At 32.8% G+C, this 23566-nt stretch overlaps 1 protein-coding gene across 1 annotated transcript in view; it reads right to left on the bottom strand.

The window, feature by feature from the left end:
- Positions 1 to 1717: 1717 nt before the first annotated feature.
- LOC124361340 (E3 ubiquitin-protein ligase RNF216-like) overlaps positions 1718 to 23566 on the bottom strand; it is a 63729-nt gene continuing 41880 nt past the window's right edge. Inside the window, exons 9-13 of the mRNA XM_046815390.1 lie at positions 23160 to 23300; positions 9663 to 9837; positions 8298 to 8568; positions 5518 to 5596; positions 1718 to 2884 (exon numbers count right to left, since the gene is read on the bottom strand). Coding sequence (XP_046671346.1) covers positions 5529 to 5596; positions 8298 to 8568; positions 9663 to 9837; positions 23160 to 23300 — 655 coding nt within the window. The 3' untranslated portion in view covers positions 1718 to 2884; positions 5518 to 5528. The remainder of the gene's footprint in view (positions 2885 to 5517; positions 5597 to 8297; positions 8569 to 9662; positions 9838 to 23159; positions 23301 to 23566) is intronic.

Here is a 23566-nt window from a genome sequence, read left to right as displayed (position 1 = left end):
AAGTGATAATTTTGTAATCTTTGAATAGTTTTGGTTCAATTTTTTTTAAAGAAGTTTTTTTTAAAGATACTTCTTTAATGAGGACTCAACTCTTCTACACACATATTAAATAATCGTGCTGTGAAAGAATTATCTATTGATTCCTACCGGCCTTTGGAGAGATTTACAACACTGGCTGTGTTACACTAAAACCAAACCTAGATCCAATCCTTTCGTGGCCAATCAGAGAAAATAAAAGGACACATAGGTGTGCATATAAACAAAATTAGATAAAAAACATTTTAATAAACAGTACAAAATGAATGCAAAAATAGTGCTATTCATTACAACAAGATACAAGAAAGATAGTTTCTACACAAAATGTCAGTTCTCCATTATATCAAATCTACTGTGAATGTACTTAACTGCTGAGAAATCATATTTCCCAGCGATACTAATTATACCAATGGTAAGTTGTTGGTGCTCTGGGTTTAGCCACACATACATTGGTTACTTTGTATCACAGCTGATTCGTTTGCTTTTAGCTAAATAATCGGAAACCGATCTAAATAAGCGGGAGGAACATTAAATTCTTAGTAACTTACAAGTTTACTCAAAACTAACTTTGTCTGTCGTATCATACTAAGTCAGATTTTACATGGCACACTTTGAGTAACACATGTACAATAGCAAAAGGTCCCCGAATATAATAAAATTAATAGGGTACAAAATAACATAGATAAAAACAATATAGTCACACATCAGAAATTAACATTAAGTGTAATTTCTCTAAAACAATAACAGTGCTTACTTCCATTTTTGTGTTAACCCATTGCCCTTGTATCACAGAACGGTTCCGTGACAGCTAGTCTGGGCTCAAAATTTATATCACGGAACCGTTCCGTGACAAGTACAGCGCCATCTAAATAATTTTTTAAAACTCCTTTTTCAACCAAATGTTAGTATAAATTAGACTTATATTGTTGTAACACATAAGAAACACTGCAATACTACAGTTAATTGAAATTTAAATGAATAATAAGTTACTATAAGAATATTAGTGTACTACAAGAGAAAAAAATCAATATTCTTGGAATTTTCAGTATTTAGGAAAAACATTTATTCTGACAAACTATGCATATATACACACATATTCTAGTATTGCTAGGTAGAAAAATACATTTCAAATAAAATAAAAGCAACAATGGGGTATTTTATTTTATATTATTTGAGTAAAATAAAATTCAAAACTTTTTTAGTTTGTACAGCATTATTATTTTTAAATTATGACCAAATATATCACTATCTATTTATTATTAAAGCCCATTTCATGTTAATCCAAAAAGATATAAAATATAACCAAATACTTGAAAAATAAATATTTTATAAACATATAACAAAACTCTTACGTTTTTAGCCTTTTTAATAGGATAACTCCAGTTGAGCTGAAAGTAAAAATATGTATAAGCCAATGGGTTAATAACATGGCACATCACAAAAATTGTGTCTTTTTCACTTAAAATATTTTTCTTTTGTTCGCATGACAAGTTCTCAGGCCTTTACATTTGTTATTGTACCAAAGCAATGGAAGTAAGCACCTAAGATTGCACATTATTAACTAACTTACAATACAGATAACAATAAAAATGGTTTAACTTTAACTACACTCTTGATAATAATAAGTAAAAACTAAATTTAATGAATTATACAATTCAAGTACAACAAAATTTAATACAAAACTGGATACACCCAACAGATCTGAAAATAAAAAAATTAACATGATCTTTATAATTACATGAAATATGGAAATACTGGTTGGTCAAGTATAACATGAACTATTTTTTATTGTAACGACTAAGCTGATGGATAATAAATGAATAGGGTAAAGTATTTTATTGATAAATTGCTGGACTGTAAGTAAATTCATAGGGTAGAAAATAACATAGATAAAAACAATATAGACACATATCAGAAATTAGTGACACATCTAAGTCTAATTTCTCTAAAACGATAATGGTGTTTACTTCCAATTTTGTATTAATAACATGATACATCACAAAAATTGTCTTTTTTCACTTAAAATATTTTTTTTTCTTCGCATGACAAGTTCTCAGGCCATTACATTTTTTACTGTACCAAAACAATGGAATTAAGCACCTAGAATTGCACATTACTAACTAACTTACAATACAGATAACAATAAAAATTGTTTAACTTTACCTACACTCTTGATCACAATAAGTAAAAACTAAATTTAATGAATTATATCATTCAAGTAAAACAATATTTAAATGAAATGCATCTAAACATAGGTTTAAATACAACAAAACTGGATATGTGTAACAGATCTGAAAATAAACAAATTAACATTCTTTATAAGTTACATGATATATAGAAATACTGGTAGGTCTAATATAACATGAACAACTTTTTATTGAAATGACCAAGTAGATGGTGTTTTCAATGTAATGGTAAAGGTGGGATAAGAGAGATCATTATAAGAATATATAATCCAATATTACAAAACAACAGCACTCCATCTGGTAAAAAGGCACACTGTTATTTACCTGTTTTTTTTTGGGTCTTTATCAAATCGAATTACACATTACAAATAAAAATAAATGGAGCTGTTGCCACATATATGTTTGACAATGACAGTTTATGTGAGCAACACAAATCATAACAAAATACATGAGATGTCTGTGACACAATATATCATTGGTTACAACGTAAAACAGTTGTCATAGAAGTACAAAGATTATATCCACGCTACGGCAAAATTCAGTAAACACTATAAGATTAGCTGACATAAAAAACATACATTTTAATAAAAAGTATCAATAATTAATTGGAATGAAAATAGGAAATAATAAGAATCCGTGATGGTTCCAGGAATCTTCGATATCTGAAAAAAAAAAAAAAAAGCATATTACAGTTTGTAATTTAAACAGATGCTATGCAAAATACAGTTGTCAGATTATTATATAAAATGTACTCCAAGTTCATGGTGTTATTTCTGCTAAATGTCCTGAAAAAATTATTAGTATCCCTGATAAGGTAACTGGGATCTTTTATCATGTAGATATTGTAATAATACTGTACAGTCCATTCATCCAAGATGATTGAACCAAGGTTCCTATATCCACGAAAACAGAGCTTAACTTTCCCAATGTATTTTTTCAAATAAAACTGTATTGTGTTCCATATCTGTGCAAAATATACTTGGAACATTGCATTGTTTTGTGATTTCATTCGCAACGGTCACGAACACCCTTACTTTTTTCTCAAATTGGGAACAAAAAAGGAATTGGCCACTGAGTCATAATTAGTACCGCAATGTGAATGAAACTCAATTTTGAGTACCTCATGTTCACATATTCACTATTTTCTAATCAAATTGAATTTTATAGTGACATTAAACCAATATAATACGTATGTCGTAAGGTTAAATTAGACTATCTTTTGAAGCAAAAAATGAAAATTTTAAGTTTTTGTCATTTATTTTCTTTAATTAAAAAATAAAACAACATACAAGTTTTTTACTTCATGAATTCTTCATGATGTTACTTTTCATTTAAGTATACATACGAGTATGGCCTTACCCTCCACTGATGACCGATGGTACAGACGTTCATCAATACCTCTTGTGAACTGATAAAGACAGCGGTCAACTTTCCGCTATTAGTACGCGAAAACCGTTTAAGTTATAAAAGAAAAATTTACAATACACATTTTTCAGTTTATATGCAAATAAAAAAAAACAATACTCTAGTAAATGGATACTTGTATTATTTTACATTTTTCTCCGGTTTCTAACAAAAAATTGATATATAACACTTATTACTTAGCATTTAGCACATATTTTTTTAAATATCTGAAAAATATGCTGCGCAAAGACAAAAACCAGTATATCATTCTGGGAGTTTCTTATTATCAGTCGGAGGGTTAAATAACAACAGTACTTTAATAAATTTTTGTGTTAATAAAAAATGCTTGTGTTCTGCAAAAAGCCGCCTGCAACCAGCAATTTTACCACTGCATGATGGAGGGTTTAAACCAGAGAGATACTTACATTTAAATCAAATTAAATTGTTTGCTGGCCCTTAAGCTACTACAAGCAATATGCTACGTCAAAATACTGAAAATTATGCTAGATTATGGCTGTTTAACATGTTCAAAAAAGTCTTCTAACGTGCAGGTAGCAGTCAGTTGAAGAAAGTTTCAATTTACATTTTTAAAAGCTTCTAAGTTTAAATTTTCAACATGCTGAGGTAATTTATTATAAAATTTACTCTGAAGTAGCTTATGACTATTCAATACCTTACAGTAGGAATGTCGGGGTAATTACAATTTATAGTCTTATAGTTATGGTAACAATTTTTCTCAGTAAAGTTTTCGAGTTGTGACTTGACAAACACAACATTGTAAAAAATAAATAGACTAGGGCGTTAAAATTGTGTACATAATTAAAAAAGGTTTACAGTTCTCAAATCTTTTTATACCAGCTATCAACCTAATAGTTCTTTTCTGACAAAGGACAACTTCATACTCATCACTGCTGTTATCCCCAAAGCATAACACCGTAGGTTAGGTGGGAATGAAAAAAGCAAAATATGCCATCAACAGACAATCCAAACTAACACTAAGCTTAAGTTTAGATAAAAGAAAGTAGACCCTACTGAGTTTGGTAACAACCTGATTTGTACGGGATTGCCAACTAAGTTTACTATCCAAATTAAAACCCAAAATTTGACAGATTTGTTTTCGACATTTAATATTTTTAAAGTAAATATTATATTTTCAGTTTTATTATGGTTACGTTTTAAAAAGTTTGATGAGAACCAAGAAGCTGCTTTTTTACTGCTACAACACTTTCATTTGTGATATGTTTCAGTTACCTTCAACGAGCAAAGATGTTTTATCGGTGTAGAGAATAACATGATGTGGGATGTTAAAAGACAGATCATTAATCATCACTATGAACAGGAGTGGCCCAAGAGATGAACCCTGGAGGACACCCCAGTCCAGATCTGATGACAGGTTCCTAGTTACCAAGTACAACAACTTGGGTACGGTTTTCCAAATTAGATTTCAAAAGACCAAGCTCTGTACATGAACAACTTGTATAAAAGTACATTATGGTAAATCATAGCAAAAGCTTTGGTAAAGGTTAAAGCTAAAATGGACTTGTTTTCAAAAACATCAAGTCTTCTATAGACAACTTTTTCAACAGCATCCATCGTAGACGTACCGGATAAGAAACCATATTGAGCATTACTAAATAAGTTATTATTTACAAATAAAACTATTTACACTTTGCAACCTAAAGCAAACAGCCCTAGTAATCCCTATTGAAAATTCCTAATATTTATCCACGCAAAATCATGATCTCAAATTTTTAACTGACCAATTTTTGAATGAATGCTCAAATTGGTTAGGTGAAGATTAGAAGATTTGAGCAAATTAAGTAACTTTTTTAGGCCTAAAGATTGATTACTACCCAAGCTATAAGATTATACATATAAATCTAAAGTTTACCTGGACCACAGCTATTGGTTTGGCGGATTGCCAACATTTGGTTCAGGAATGTCTTCAGGAACTCTAGGTTGTGGATTTGCTAAAAATGTAAAAACAGCAGAGTTAGCACACAAGTAATACTATCATCTGTTGTATCTGACAGGTAAATTTTGATTGAAATGTATTCTAATATTTCCATAATTAATTATCGCACATATTAAATTAATACTTTACTCATTTTAATTCGATAAGTTTACATTCCCACAAACCTATTAATTTTTTTTTAACAGATATATGAAAATACTAAAAATGAACAAACATTACATTATAATGCAAAAGTAGACAATAACTTAACTTTTTGGACTACATCTACTATGTTAATCATTTCTAGATACTAGGGGGTTTGGTTAGCTTATACAGGATATAACAAAAATGTCTACACAAACATCAGGACATGGACCAAGATGAACTAAGAACTAAATGCTACCAATGGTCTATCTCTTTCCGTTTACCATCTGTCTGTGTTTTTGAGTTTTTATTGATTGTTTCAGAAACCACTACAGATGAGAAACTCGAATTTGGCACAGTTATATTTCTTGCAGTCTTACATCAAGATAAAACATAATATTTTATTATCATATCACGTTTCAAAATGGTGGATAGATGAAGTTTTTAAAGCTTACTACCATAAAAATCAATAGTATTCTCACATTTTTAAAGAATAATACAAGGTGTTTAATTTAATTACAAAAATTTTGACGCTTAATAAAACATAAAAATCTGCCAAGAAATAACGTAGATATAGGCTTTTACCACTTGTAATGCACGGTTAATGTCGTAAACAGATTAACAGTGAAAATTTATTATTTACGAACGTATCCAGGCGAGTGAAATGTCAGAATGTTATGTTATGAAACCTCCTTTTCGATTAATACTGAAATAAACAGACTTTCCATTCAGAAAATTGATAATATTATAAAAAAAAGTCATCGACATGTTATGATCTAGGGTTCAAAATTGAAATAGGCAGATTTGGTTTATCTTTTGTCACGTACAGTTTTATTTGTAGATTTCTAATCTTTCATGCTATTTTAATAAATTTTATATTTGATGTTAGCTTATAAATAAAGTCATGACAAAAATAAAAAAGAATGTCATTAAAGCCAAAATCTTTTTTGAAGTTTGTTTTTAATATTTTAGTACAAGAAGTTTTTGGTTTCCGTGGAAATATTGGTTTTGATTATTTTTAGAAATAAATAAAATAAAAATACTATGTTATTTTTTAAAAGCATATTGTACGAGATATATAATAATTGTACGAATTAAATTTCATAGCTTTTTAGTAGAAGTAGGGAGGGATTTTTATTGTATTATTGCATTTATATTCATTCACAGAAATTTTTACTTCTAATTTGTTAATTTATTTTAACCCTTTCGATCCCAGGCATTTTTCGCGCTGTATCTGCCTGAGTCCCGGCGCCTAGCACTGGTGCATCTGACCCAGTCCCAGGCCTCGTTTTGTGAAAATGTAAGACTTTACTAAAAACTGCATAAAAGTTTTATTTATAGCTGGAATTGTATAAATCTTTTTTAAATTAACTCTTACATTACTCTCTATCACATGCATTAATCAAAATATATATATACACGCAGAAAAATCTTTTTTTGAAAAAATGTTACTTACCAAAAAAAACTTTTTCAAAAATTTGTGTTATCCTGTAGTTGCCAGTATCCAAAAAAATATGTACCCAAAATCCAGAATTATATTTTATAACAACACTTTATAATGAATAAAAATACAAAGTTTTATTGCATTTGAACCACAAATAACTGCACAAAAAATATATTTTTTTTAATGTCAAATGTGCCAAAAATGTTTTTTTGCAATATATTTGTCCTATCATTTAGTTATGAATATCCAAATGGGTTTTTATCTAAATCAATTCTTGTAATAATATAAAAGTTTAGAATAATTAAATTACAAAGTTTTATTATAGTTGAACAAAAGATATTGAATAATAAATATATAAAAATAATAAAAAGGCACCACGTAGAATTTGTACTAACACTTGTGAATAGGAAAGCACTTGGTATGTAAACCTTTCTTACACTAAGAACAAATGTACAATGACTTTTTTCTTTTGCCACCACCTTTGGTACTTGCTGCACTACATTCACAACAGTTTCTTTGCATATTATTTGGCAGTTTTTCCAAAAAATTGTTACCTCCACCTTGCTTTTCTTCGTCACCACCAAAGTCAAAATCTGGTCTAGGGGGGTCTTTGTTCTTGTATGTCAAAGTTACTTACAAGTTTGTTCATGTGCTAAGTTACTATAACTTTGTAAAACGGTTCTTTACGAATATTTTGACATATGGAACAAAGGTTTTTCATTTAAAATCTATTTAAAAAAAATATTTTACTGGACGTCCTAAAAGAAGGACGTTGGGATCAAACGCAAATGTACCTCACGTCCTAAAATTAGGACGTTGAGATCAAACGCAATTGTACCCCACGTCCTAAAATTAGGACGTTGGGATCGTAAGGGTTAAACCATCCTACATTTGATTAGAAATACAATTTTTTTAAAATCAGATGTGCCTTGTAGAAGCACATAGAAAATTCCAGCGTAATTTTAATGAACTGTTCAGAGAGTTGGGTTTGTACATGTGAATTAATTAGTTCCAATTCAAAAACAATTACTGTTACATTATATATATATCCCAATATTACAAGGATATACAATAACGTTAAAAGTACAGTTTTAGAGAATCATCTAAAATTGGATTTTTATCAGCTTACCAAAGAGATGTACAAATTCAGCCCTGTCCCGATCACTGGGATTGAGCTGAACAATGTGATTGAACCATTGGACCGGCCTCACTTGAAACTGTCTAGGTGAGTTGACTGTACGTCTATGCACCTCTTGTAGGCGCATCGAACGAATGGGTTCTACTTGATTAACATGCACTGGCAGTGCCAGTGATGCCTCGTGCATCCTGCGCATACCGGCCATAACCACACCAGGATTCAAAACCATATCAGGATTCAAAACCACAGCAGGATTCAAATTCTGAAACAAATCAGCCTTAAATAAAGCTTATCTACATTTTCTAACTCATGAACGTCAGCAGGGCAGCTGGTCATGTGGCACCCCTCAGTTTCTGTGTGACCGAGGAGGAGGAAGTCCTGCTCCTCTGAACCAGTCTTGCCAAAATACAAGCTACTCTACTTTCCTAATATATGAACGTCAGCAGGGCAGCTGGTCATGTGGCACCCTTCAGATTCTGTGTGACTGAGGAGGAGGAAGTCCTGTTCCTCTGAACCAGTCTTGCCAAAATACAAGCTACTCTACTTTCCAAATATATGAACGTCAGCAGGGCAGCTGGTCATGTGGCACCCTTCAGTTTCTGTGTGACTGAGGAGGAGGAAGTCCTGCTCCTCTGAACCAGTCTTGCCAAAATACAAGCTACTCTACTTTCCTAATATATGAATGTCAGCAGGGCAGCTGGTCATGTGGCACCCTTCAGATTCTGTGTGACTGAGGAGGAGGAAGTCCTGCTCCTCCGACCCAATCTTGCCAAAACATAAGTTTATCTACTTTTCATATATGAAAATCAGAGGGCACAGCTTCAAAACTGATAACACACTTTGAAACACCATGGAAACTCATCTCAAGACATTGGCCCGAATGTTCTATGAAGACAAAATTGGAAAGCTTGTACCCCAATTTGACAAATGCCTCAATTTAAATAGTGATTATGTTGAAAAATAATCATATAAGTATATAACTTTTGAAAACACAATATATTTCATTATGCTCATTAGATCCATTTTTTAACATATTAAGGTTGAAAAAAACAGCACACGTATATGCAGTGGACTACAATTGTGTCTTTAATCGATGATGGTCCAAAATGATTAAAAAAAGTATGAAAATTGGGTAAAATTTGATGGAATTCTATGCATTTTCAAATAGGGTGAATAGAGTACTTTATATTGGTGTTGCAAGTAGTGTTTAACAAATTACACTACCAAATCAATCATATTATGTACACTACAGGTTGTCTGCTGTAATAAAGCATGAAAAAGTGCAGTGAGCTGATATAAAGCCTAGGTACAACAAGCAAATAATAAAACTTAATGTCAAGAATGTTCAGAGCATACCTGATAAAAATGTACACCCTCGATCATACTATCACTGGCGTCAGGGAGAATTTTTGATGGATCATGAAGCAATTTCAATTCTGGATTATTGACAGCAACGTCCTGCAAGGCCTTCTCTGCAGCAGCCTTCACAGGATCTACATGTAGAGACTTGTCTGTAGAGTACCCTGGACAACTGCAACAAATGACCCCACACACACTTGTATAGATTGGTAATAATCATCTTCAGTACAATAACTCTCTCAGCATCTACATTTAACGCCTTCTCTATAGAGCAGAGATAACATCTGCAACATATGACCACACTTGTATAGATTGGTAATAATCATCTTCAGTACAATAACTCTCTCAGCATCTACATTTAACGCCTTCTCTATAGAGCAGAGATAACATCTGCAACATATGACCACACTTCTATAGATTGGTAATAATCATCTTCAGTACAATAACTCTCTCAGCATCTACATTTAACGCCTTCTCTGTAGAGCAGAGATAACATCTGCAACATATGACCACACTTCTATAGATTGGTAATAATCATCTTCAGTACAATAACTCTCTCAGCATCTACATTTAACGCCTTCTCTGTAGAGCAGAGATAACATCTGCAACATATGACCACACTTCTATAGATTGGTAATAATCATCTTCAGTACAATAACTCTCTCAGCATCTACATTTAACGCCTTCTCTATAGAGCAGAGATAACATCTGCAACATATGACCACACTTCTATAGATTGGTAATAATCATCTTCAGTACAATAACTCTCTCAGCATCTACATTTAACGCCTTCTCTGTAGAGCAGAGATAACATCTGCAACATATGACCACACTTCTATAGATTGGTAATAATCATCTTCAGTACAATAACTCTCTCAGCATCTACATTTAACGCCTTCTCTATAGAGCAGAGATAACATCTGCAACATATGACCACACTTCTATAGATTGGTAATAATCATCTTCAGTACAATAACTCTCTCAGCATCTACATTTAATGCCTTCTCTATAGACCAGAGACAGATATCTGCAACATATGACCACACTTCTATAGATTGGTAATAATCATCTTCAGTACAATAACTCTCTCAGCATCTACATTTAATGCCTTCTCTATAGACCAGAGACAGATATCTGCAACATATGACCACACTTCTATAGATTGGTAATAATCATCTTCAGTACAATAACTCTCTCAGCATCTACATTTAATGCCTTCTCTATAGACCAGAGACAGATATCTGCAACATATGACCACACTCATATACAGGGTATTTCTAAACTTGCATTTTGGTGTATTGGGCTGTTCTACAGGGTTATCTACTTTTGAAATGTGACTTTATTCGACGTTTTATATATCTATAAAGTTATATTCATTTAGAATTTTTATTTTACTACGCAGGTAAAAAAAAAATGTTGCCTTGAAAAACATTCTGAAGTTTAATGTCCTTTTTTATGACGTTTAAAACATTCAATTTGCTTATTAGATGGACTAAATGCAGCTTCTGGTAAAGAGAGAGAGAATATTTATTTCCAAAACGTTAATATTTCAAATAGCATTATAACAATCAATACAAATTACAATCATGAATACAACAATTAAATTAAATTAGTCAATTCAGTGTTTCCCAGTTGAGGAACTCATTGATGGTGTAGATTGGCCTGTCCAGGAGCCAGTTCACAGTCTATGTTTCAGCACCTTCGAGTCGTTAATCTTGATGTCTTCAGGCAGTCGATTGAAAAACTTGGCACCAGCTTAAGAAGGTTTCTTCTAAAACAGCTTCTTTGTGTGAGTTGGGAGGCAGAAGTTGTAGGTATGTTAATTACTATTTTGCTGAAGGTTTTTGGAGGTGGCTAAGACTGTGGCTATTAGTATATATAAATGTATAACTGTCATTAGTCTCCATTACTTGAAAACCTCTCTGCAGCTTTCTCGCCCGTTTAAGGTGGCCTTTATTCTTACTGCTTTATTTTGTAGTAACACGTTCTAAATCCTTATTTGCTGAAGCACCCCAAGCAATAATTCCATACCTAATATGGCTTTTAAAACGGGCATACTATGCTGGTCTAGTTGCTTCTACAGTACTGATTGCTTTTGTTCTTCTAATTGCAAACAAAGCACTGCTTAAGCTGTTGAAAAGTGTATTAATGTGACTTTGCCAAGAAAGATCTTCATCAATAACAACTCCAAGGTACTTAAATTCTGTCACAGACTGTCATCCAGGAATGTCAGATACGTCCCCTTTCTTCCTACCAAATGACATCTGCTTTGGTTATCTGTTCATTGTAAACAAGGTTGTTGTTGTTACAGTACACAAGGACTACATTGACGCCAATGAAAGCATTAATTTCTAACATTTCCAAGCATTTATTTGCAGAGAAGTACTGTGTTATATGCATACATTATTGTATGACTGAATTGATTAATGAAAGCTGGAAGGTCATTTGTAAATAATGCAAATAAAACCGGCCCTAGAACAGACCCTTGAGATACACCCTTTGTCACTGGTAGGAGGTCAAACTCTTGTTACTTGTCATCCCTCTATTAAATTGTTTTATTTCAACCAGTTGACTTCGTCCACTCAAGTAACTATTGATCCATTTCAATAGTATGCCTTGAATACCAAGTGACTCCAGTTTGGCTGATATAAGGCCATGGCTGAGAAAATCGAAAACCTTACTAAGGTCTATGAAGATGCTTGTAGTGATATTGCCCTCCTCCAAGTTGTCTAGGTTATATTCCACCAATTCAACAATTTTTGTAGTAGTTAACTTCCTTTCTAAAACCATGCTGACTCTCTGTTAATAGAAATTGTTGGGATTACTGGGCTCATAACCTTTTATAATTTAGGAGGTGAAATTATACTATAAATATATATATATACATTGTGTTATACAATTATACAAATTTAATAAATGTAAACAAGTCATTTGACAGGTATTTGGTCTTCCGATCATATGTTAGTTTGGTTATTTAAACGCATATGTGACAGATACGGCCAAATACAATATAATTGAATCGTAAAAAGTAAGGGCTCTGTGGTGTAATGGTAGCACATTCACCCGGCAAGTGAGAGATCCGGGTTCGAGTCCCGGCGGAGCAAGTACTTTTTGTGATTCAATGTTTATTGAAATTAAATTAGGCTATTGCCAATTATACAAATTTAATAAATGTAAACAAGTCATTTGACAGGTATTTGGTCTTCCGATCATATGTTAGTTTGGTTATTTAAACGCATATGTGACAGATACGGCCAAATACAATATAATTGAATCGTAAAAAGTAAGGGCTCTGTGGTGTAATGGTAGCACATTCACCCGGCAAGTGAGAGATCCGGGTTCGAGTCCCGGCGGAGCAAGTACTTTTTGTGATTCAATGTTTATTGAAATTAAATTAGGCTATTGCCAATTATACAAATTTAATAAATGTATATATATATATATATATATATATACATACATACATACAAATATACAAGTCAGAGTATTTACATATGACAATATAACTACAGATCTACAACACATGATAAGTATTTGACTAAGTTTTTAAATATTACAATCAAAAGCCATATCACACAACTACTCAGTTATACAAAATAAAGAAAAAAAAATCTGTACTTGAAAACAAATTGCAAATATCAATAGCTTAGGAGTACGGTGTCTAAGATCACACAAGCCAGCCTACATCTACTCATATACATACTAAAACAAATATAAGTGAACCACAATTCAAAATGGAATCAATAAAACCTTGTTCTCTGTTTGAGAAAATCAAACATTACAAAATGTCTTGTCAAGTTTGAAATCTCTTTTATGTCAAGTAACCATTTTGGTGCACTCACCGTTTGTGTAATTATTGCACAAACAAATGTTGTAAAAAACGAAGCTAATAAAATTACACCCAAAGTTTCACATGTGCTAAACAAAAAATAATACTCAATTTATGATTGTAGATATGCTAAGTAGGAATAATTTGGTTGTCTTGCATAAATAATGAAGTAAGAACAACAAATGGCAATATTAAAGCATCATGTAAAAAATATAACACTGGAGATCTTGTTGAATGTAGTAAAGCACTAGGACAATATCACACAAGGCAGGGAGTGCATTTTAATTTTCACAGGAAAAGGTGGTTCTCTTCCGAAACCAGGATGGAGTTTAACTCTGGAAGCGTCCATCAGAAATTTTTAAGTGTGCACTGATTTTTGTAAATTTTGTGTAAAATCTTAGGCCCCATCCTATCGACGGACGCTGCTGTTGGCGGCAAAATGTGTGCCTACACTGGGTGGCACAACAAGGCGGTATGTCATGAACGCACGGCACTTGTGCACGGTTATTACGAAAATATGTTCCGTGCACCAGAAAAATGTAGTGCTGCACCAAGAAAATGTGCAGACATTGGAAAAGCTTGTTTATATAACCATTAATAGATTAATTGTGGTTTGATTTCATGTAAATTGATAAATCTATTCCTTAACCCTTTGAACCCCAGGCGACGAAATATCGTCGCCGAGAAGATATGCGAAGATCCCCGCGGCGACGATGTATCGTCGCCAATGAAGTTACGAGAATCCCCGGGCGACGTAATATCGTCGCCATGGTATATGCGTTTAATACATATTTATTTGAAATCGTAAAATACTTATTTTATGAGTATTAATACATATTTATATGTATTTTATTAAAATACTAATTTTTTTATTTATTTATTTACTAATTTATTTATTTAGGTAATATCAGTGATTTTTGTGTTGTACGCCTAGAGGTTTTTACAAGTCGCATACTTTTATATAAAAATTCAAAAAAAGTTTATTTTTAGAGATATCAATATAATTTTTTTTGTACATACACAAAACTAATTTTAGAAAAATAAAATGTGGGTGCCCATGGTAAAAATATTTCTTATTTTTTAATTAAAAAATCTTAAAATCAATTTTTTTGCCTAAAAATCTATATACATATATTTTAAAATTATTTTAATGCTGTTAAACATTTTTTTATACTTCAGACTAATCTTTTTCTGTGTATACAATTTCATTCTGGACATTTTGGTGCGTAATACAAGACAATAGCATAAAAAATAGCAAAAGTATTAATTTTTTACAAACAGTATGCAAAACAGCTGTTTCTGCTCCGGGGATTCTCGGTAGTTCTTAGGTCAAATGATTTTGATACGTTTTTTCCACCATCAATATTTTGGTCTGGGGTTCAAAGGGTTAAGTAACCACTTATGTTTGAAGTGTGTATAAAATAAATCAAGTATGATTTTTTTTTTTTTAAATCGGTCTTCGTTATTCCATCGTCATTCCATTGTATGCGTGGATTTGAAATGTACATAAAATTTTCTTCGGCAGTGGTAATGCGTTTAAAAAATGCGAAAATTTACAGTAAACAATGTGTACAATGATTTTAAGTAGCATTCTTTTAGGTTATAACAATCTCAGTCTTGTTTATTACATCATACATTCAAAGGGAAAAATTGAAAAATGAGTAATATTCTGGCGACCAAGCGATAAACATTTGCAACCGGTATGTAGAAATATTTATTTTTTGCAAATCAAAGTGAATCTTACTTTACAGTAAAATTAATTGTTCGCAGTATACCAATTGTATTCATGCTATAAATGTTTTGATATTTTAACTTCCATAGCTTCATTATTATCCGAGTTTGCCTCTGCCTGATGTCATGTCAATCGCACCTATCTCTGATAATCGCACATCAAACTATACAATCTTATCTTATTTGTAATAAAACCAACTTAGTAAATTCACTACCTCTCCCAATGAAGCTCACAATTGATCATTCATCAGCCTGTTTTGGTAGTTTACGTTGTCCAAATCCCATAAACTGGTGTGTTATTGCACCTCTGATATGAATAATTCACTGGAAATCACCAGAGCGGTCACAAAACAACTCACACCAAAGGTCATCTGACAAAGACTGAGACAGATGACGATTTGTATATTGAAGTGCTTGTAGAGCGACCGACAATAGCACCAGTCGCTCTTGCTGCTTGACCGACAATAGCGTCAGTCGCTCTTGCTGCTCAGCTACGACACTCACATTAGTTAACATGTATTTGTATCTTGAAGCGCTTGTAACACGACCGACAATAGCGTCAGTCGCTCTTGCTGCTCAGCTACGACACTCACATTAGTTAACATGTATTTTTATCTTGAAGCGCTTGTAACACGACCGACAATAGCGTCAGTCGCTCTTGCTGCTCAACTAGGACACTCACATTAGTTAACATGTATTTGTATCTTGAAGCGCTTGTAACACGACCGACAATAGCGTCAGTCGCTCTTGCTGCTCAGCTACGACACTCACATTAGTTAACATGTATTTTTATCTTGAAGCGCTTGTAGCACGACCGACAATAGCGTCAGTCGCTCTTGCTGCTCAACTAGGACACTCACATTAGTTAACATGTATTTGTATCTTGAAGCGCTTGTAACACGACCGACAATAGCGTCAGTCGCTCTTGCTGCTCAGCTACGACACTCACATTAGTTAACATGTATTTGTATCTTGAAGCGCTTGTAACACGACCGACAATAGCGTCAGTCGCTCTTGCTGCTCAGCTACGACACTCACATTAGTTAACATGTATTTTTATCTTGAAGCGCTTGTAGCACGACCGACAATAGCGTCAGTCGCTCTTGCTGCTCAACTAGGACACTCACATTAGTTAACATGTATTTGTATCTTGAAGCGCTTGTAACACGACCGACAATAGCGTCAGTCGCTCTTGCTGCTCAACTAGGACACTCACATTAGTTACCATGTGTTTGTATCTTGAAGCGCTTGTCGGTCCCGTCGCTCTTGTCATCCAGCTAGCACGGGGCCTTACATATAGTATATGTATAAAGTGTTATGTATCATATTTCTTGTTAAGAATAGAGATATATTAATTTTACAGTATATATTGTATGTGGTATTTGATATGTGAGAAAAATATATTATACAAAATGATTTGCATTATAATAAAATATAAGCTGTTTATACAGTCCGAAATAGCCCAATTGTAGGAAACTTAGCTGTTAACACAAAATATACAGTGTTCAAAAATAAAAATTGTTATACAGATTTTTACAAAAGAGCAAAGTGGAAATTTTTTATCAATTTTCAGTTGCTAGGCAACAAAATGAAATAATCATGATAAAATTTACTCATGCAAATTTTTATTTTTAACCCTTTGGACGCCAACGTCCGGTTGATCGGACCGTCAAAGTCTAGTCGAAAAACGCCAACGTTCGATCGATCGGACCGCTGAGGTCCGGGCGAAAAGCGCCAACGTCCGATCGATCAGCCGTTCGAGAAAAACATCTTTTAACCCTAGAAGTGTGGAACCAGCATATTTTATGTCGGTTGTAATTTATGTGTGTTGTGCGGAACCAGCATATTGTATGTCGGTTCAGTTTTTCATTAAAAATAATTATTTATCTTTAAACAATCACCATGTTTTTGGTATCATTGAAATTGTGAGATTCCACTCTACAATTTTCATATGAACGTTTTTTTCTAACATCAATATTACGGTCGTGGTGAAATGTTTTCTGAGGAAGTCATCATTTGAGTTGAATTTCGCGGGTGGCCGGGTCAAAGAAATACGTCATTTTCAACCAATCACAGCAAGTTACGTATTGCCTGCAAACAGTGCTGCCATATGTCAATAGACGCGGAATGAAATATTCTTTCTTCTAGTGCAAACAGAAAGTCATTAGAATCAATAGTTGATTTACTATGAATATTCTAAAAAGGGACAATTCTAAAGTTGTAAACCAGCATATTTTATGCTGGTTAGTATAATAACATTCACACAGTTATTTATTGTCAATGAAGAAAATTAAAAAAAACAGTGTAAAGTGAAAGAAACGATCTACCGGTACAATCTTTCAGCGGTAAATTTAGTTCAGTAGGTTTCCGGCAGTGCGAAACAAAAGAGATGAATCATGGCGTCGCATCAAGACCAACCCAACCCATCCCTGTTGGCCATTGTTGACCATTTTATTTCACCACGAGCTTATTTTTTTACAGATTTTCATAATTTAGGTCTCTATTTTTTCAGGTTCAAATACTCTACTGCATAAATGCATATGAAATGACAAAAACATTATAAAAAATTGTTATTTTGAACTATAATATCTATTGTTTATACAATGTCAAAAATTTTACAATGCAAGGTTTTACAATATTTGACGCACAACATTTATTTTTTACTCAATTTAAATAATTATTGAGTGTATTTCTTTCAAACATTATGTGCTAATATAATATAACAAGTAAAAAAATTAAAAAAATGTTTTCATATTTTTATTACATTGCAAACCAGATTATTTTTTATGAGTAAATTCTTCAACGTGAGACTGTTAACAAAAAATGTCATAACTCAGTTCCTTCTCAAAGTATTTGAACATATCTTATAATTTATTTTAGCCAAACAAACATACTTACTAAGGGTACATTCAAAAATTATATAAACATAAAGTATAAGTGAAAATTTGTAGCTTGTTTCTGAATTTTGTTACAAAATATTTTCATTTTTCAAAAGATTTTTTTTTTTGCAAGCTTGTAATAAAATAACAGTTTATTTTGTTGTTGTTTACTTTTAGTGTTTTCAAATAGCATGTATAATTTACAATAGAAAACTGTTTTTCATATAAATATATAGTCACATTTGGAGGTGAAAAAAAATTAAAAACCCAAACCCTTGTACATTTTTGTACATTTTAGCTTTTGTAAAAAAAAATGGCAAAATTACAATTTTTGTTTAATAGAAATTTTTAATATATTTTCTAATTTGGCATAAAATTCTCTACATTTTATACATTTAACATTTTGACCTTACAGTAATATTTCAATACCTTACAGAGGTCCAAACTTGAAATTTTCATATAAAACTTTTTGCAATTTCTCATTATTTCCATGAAAATATATACTAAACCAAACAATATCAAAACGTTTATTCCTATTTCAAATAGTACAACTTCTGAGAAGAAAAACGATATATAACAATATGTTTTCTTGATATTAAGTATTTTTTACGAATTTTTTAAAAAACCCTTGCAACACGTCAAAAATGGACTGAAGTTTTATCTTTGGTAACATGGACACACTTCTAGGGTTAAAAGTTATTTTTTAACTAGCAAAGTCTGTTTAAACTGTTTAGGACTATTTGAGAAGTAAATAAGACTATCTGTAATCAATTTTAATGTTGGTAGTACTAATGACCTTGACACAGCTGTTTGTTTATAGTAGTCTGTTTCGTCCGAGAAATGCGCTAGTATCAATCATCATTTTGACGTGTACCTGCCTGTCTCTTTGTGATCGCTTCTGTCCTCTGTTTGATAGGTTAGGTGTTCTCAGATATTCGTAAACTTTTTAATTGTGCGAGATGAGTCGTTCACCGTTGAGTGACAACACAATCCAAAACATTATTGTAGAGGATGAGTTTCTTAGTGATAGTGAGGTAAACAATGTGAGTAACAGTTCGTCATCTGAAGCAAGTGAAAGTGAAGCTGATGATACTGATTTGGATCCCACATTTATTCCTATTGCCAGCACAAGCACCAGCAGTTAATGGAATTTAGCTAAAAACAGGTCTATAAATAGGTCAGTAATTTCTTTGTCCGAGGATGAAGATCAAATTGCACCAGCTCAAGCTACGACAAAGCCGCCGCAACGTGGCCGATCCCGCCGCCCAGCACATGTTTCAAGTAGTGAGTCTGATAGTGATAATGGTGAATGGGAAAATATAGTAGAGAACAATGACCCTGGTCATAATAATTCTTTTGTTTTCAATGAAATTCCCAGCTGTAGACACTGTCCTCCTCGAAATTCTCCTCCCATTTCTTATTTTGATCTTTTTTCCCTATGTCTTTTTTGAACATATTAGTGACCTACACAAATATGTATGCTAGAAATTTTATTCAGCAAAACATCCATAAACTATGAAATCACAGTAGAAGTCGATCTTGGAGGCCTGTGAGCTTTGTTGAGATAAAAGCTTTCCTAGCTGTTATGATAAACATGGGTTTAAATAAAAAGCCTACGATTGAGTTGTATTGGAATACGAAGTCTTCCCAGCATTCTCCCTGGTTCGCCAAAATGTTTTCTAGAAATAGATTTGAATCTATTTTGACATTTTTCCACATGGTAGATACCCGGTCATTACCTTTACCAAAAGAGCCCAGATATGACCCTTGTGCTAGATTTGCTCCTCTTATTGACCACGCGAACAATGTTTTCAAACGGTACTATAGGCCAAATAAACAATTGTCTATTGACGAAAGTTTAGTGGGTACTAAAAATCACACGCAGCTGCTACAGTATATGCCCAACAAGCAACACCATAAATGGGGGGTGAAGTTGTGGTTGCTATGCAACAGTGTAACACATTATTGTTTGTCTTTTTTCTGCTACAAAGGTAAAAGGGACACTGATAGAAATAATGAAGGAATCAACAAGGGACTTGGTTACACTGTTGTGATGAGATTATTAGAAATGGGAAACTATTTGAACAAAGGGTTTCACGTATTCGTAAACAATTTTTTTACCTCATTTCCTTTGGCCAAGGATTTGTATTCAAAACTGACTCATCTGACAGGTACTTTACAAATAAACAGAAAAGGAATACCCCCTGTCCTCAAACAAAAATTTGATGTAGGAGAAACCAAATACTGTCGCAAAAGAAATATGCTTTTAGTTGCCAGCCGATTGAAAAGTCTCAAAAAACAAGTACTTCTCTTGTCAACAAATGCTGAGGCCAAAAATGAATTAAAATCTAAGAAAAAAAGGGAATAAAGTGTTTATTACTAGTAAGCCATCTATCATACGTGAATATAATTCCTTTATGGGCGGCGTAGACACTTCAGACCAGATGCTATACTGTTATTTGAACGAACGTCGTACACTAAAATATTGGCTAAAGGTGACATTTCACATTTTTGGACAGATGATTTTAAACTTATAATCTTATATAAAAACAACACAGACAATCCTGTATCATCAAGGCTCGATTTTACAATTGCATTGGTTGAAGGACTTGCAGCCGAGTGGCTTGGTGACCAAGCGCCAGTTCAAGTGCAGCGCGCGGGTGATGAACCGCTTGACAAATTGCCCAATTCTAAGGAACGAAATTGTTCTGTGTGCAGTTCAAGGTGGAAAAAGAAGAAAAACAAGATATTTTTGCACAAAATGTAAAAAAAGTGTCCACCCATTGTTTCCCTAAACACACATGTTAGAAGTGACGGGGACAAATGTATATATATATTATATATATATATAAATATATATATATAAATATATATATAAATATATATATATAAATATATATATATATATATAAATATATATATATATATTTGTAAATAATTATTTTTATTTTTTTGACAAAGATTTTCTTAATTTTTTGAAGAAAATCTATGATATAGACTTATACTAGTAGTGAGAAGATGGTCTCATTTTAATACTCTGTAAGTATGTACAAACGTATTTCCTACTGTACAATTAATTCTAGTTATAGTAAATTTTTTCTAATATTAACACTAATTAAAAGTATTTTTTTGTAAAACTATTTTTCATTTTTCAGTTCTGAATTTTTGTGAGCAGTCTTAGATATAATATCTGTAACGAATAAAAATATCACCGATAGCTAAAAATATTTTTTTTCATACCAATATTTTGGCCTGAAGTGAAATTTGTATGTAAACAAATGTTTTGGTTAGGTATTACCACATCATAAACAATGTAGTTCCATTCTAAATGCTATTTATAATAACACTATTCGAAAGCGCATATAATTTCCTACAAAATAAAAAAAAACATTCAATTAACATAAAAACTAAGGATAATACAGAGCAAAGCGTAATAGGTTACAAAAACGACAAAACAGGGCTGGCGGTTTTGGCTAGTACAGTTGGTTCGGGCGCTAGCGTGATGGGTAGGGCGGCAGCCTTGGGCGTTGGCGTCGAAAGGGTTAATACCCTTTTGTTGTGGAACAGTATACAACTAGTTTTTTATTTCAAGATTAACCCTCCGAGCGTCGGTTGACTTGTTTTAAGTCGACGGCACCTTTCGCTAAACGTCGCCGTCTTATTTTAAGACGGCGGGCACTTGCCGATCAAATTAATTCGACCCGCGCTATTATTCACGTAATGTTCTAAATTACATATAACGAAAGCCTGTGAATTGTTCTTTACATTTAGTGGTCTTTGCATACCACTTGGTCTGTACCAGATGCTAGTGTATGTAGTTTATACCAGCTGTTATTTCGAGCGGGAGTTATTTCGAGCGGGACGCGGCTCGCGCGATTGTTCAGTGTGTTGCTGTGAATATATTATGATATAACATTATGAATATATTCACAGAACCCTATAACCCTGTATATTTATGTGTTCATGACTAAATTTGCTATAATTTGCCTATTATGAAATTGTTGTAGAGGTAATACAACAATAACATGTTGTGGATACTTTTATATTTAAAAAAATATTTTCTAAAGTATTTTTTCCCCTTTCTTAGGCTGTTGCAAAAAGAACAATTTTTTAAAGATTTTTGTTGTTATATAATCATATTCTGTAATTCTTTCCAAGAAATATGATGTATAATACACTATATTTTAACCATTCTTAAGATTTTTTATGACTTGTGCAAAAAAAGACTGCAAGTTACAAAACAGGTGGACGTTTAGGGAAATATGATGGACGCTCGGAGGGTTGACAAAATATAAAACAAGATACAAAACCTCTACTTCAAACTCAACAAAGTCGGTCATACAAGATTCCATCTTGTCATGAATATTCTGAAGTATTATATAATCAACAGTGTATGATAAAACTGCTAAATTAGAATAAAAAAAGCTCTAAACAAAGAACGAAATTATTTGTTTACTAACAACAATCTCTGCTGCACAGAGGTTAACAACAAAATCACATCTGGAAAAACAACATAGATTTTTAATTAGAAAGAGAAAAAAGAGAATCAAAGATCATTAAACATTAAAATCAAACCAAAGGCTTTTGACTTCACACCAAACGGGTTTACTATGCTTCCAGAGATAATGAGCGGTAGGACACCTAACTGAACTCTCAAATCCTTGTTCAGCCAGGGAGATCATATATGTGAATATTAATCAATTACTACTGTCCGCCAGTAGCAGTTTGCAGAATTGTTTCTAGAGCAAGTAATATGGATGCTCCATGTCTGATAAAACTTTAAACTGCTGCTAGGAGCTGAGTTGGTATGTTGGAACAATACTAGACTACCTGTCATCAGAGGTTGAAAGGCTAAAAGATCCCTATCATCTCCCCTGATTGTTATAGGATGGGATCCTGCCAGGAGAAATCCTAAATTCCTTCCAACCCATCCCAATATTCTGTTACTCCGGAATAAAATACCTTTTAGATTTTAGTGCAATGAAATGTTCCTCAGCTAAATGACATATAGGACAATTATAACAATAGATTAGAACATTTACGTGTAACACTGACTCGATATGCTGTCCGGGCAAGTGTTTGTAGTCCTTAGTCAAAGGCTTCCGACAGAAGTAGCACATCTTAGCACCGCATGAGCAGGTCATCTTGTTGCAGCCGTCGGACTTGATGAAGCTCTTCTTACACTTGTAACACTCCCTGGAACACAAAACAATATTGTACAACTTATAAGTGCATGTTACACCTACCTAGATAAATTTCGTAAAATTTAACCAAGCTTACAATTTGAAATAAAAACAGTAGAACCTGTGTACTTTTTGTAGGCTAGAAGACAGAAACAAGATAAAGAACATTATTAACTTGTACTAAATTGCAGACTACGTAAAGTTCAAAGCACAAATGTCAACCACTTACTTACAAATCCGGGCAGTAGCCTTCCAGAAATTAAAGCTGCTTTTAATTTA

The sequence above is a fragment of the Homalodisca vitripennis genome, chromosome 4, assembly GCF_021130785.1.
Source record: "Homalodisca vitripennis isolate AUS2020 chromosome 4, UT_GWSS_2.1, whole genome shotgun sequence".
Taxonomy (NCBI): domain Eukaryota; kingdom Metazoa; phylum Arthropoda; class Insecta; order Hemiptera; family Cicadellidae; genus Homalodisca; species Homalodisca vitripennis.
Note: the sequence above shows the minus strand (reverse complement) of the source record. Positions and strands in the feature narration are given on the sequence as shown.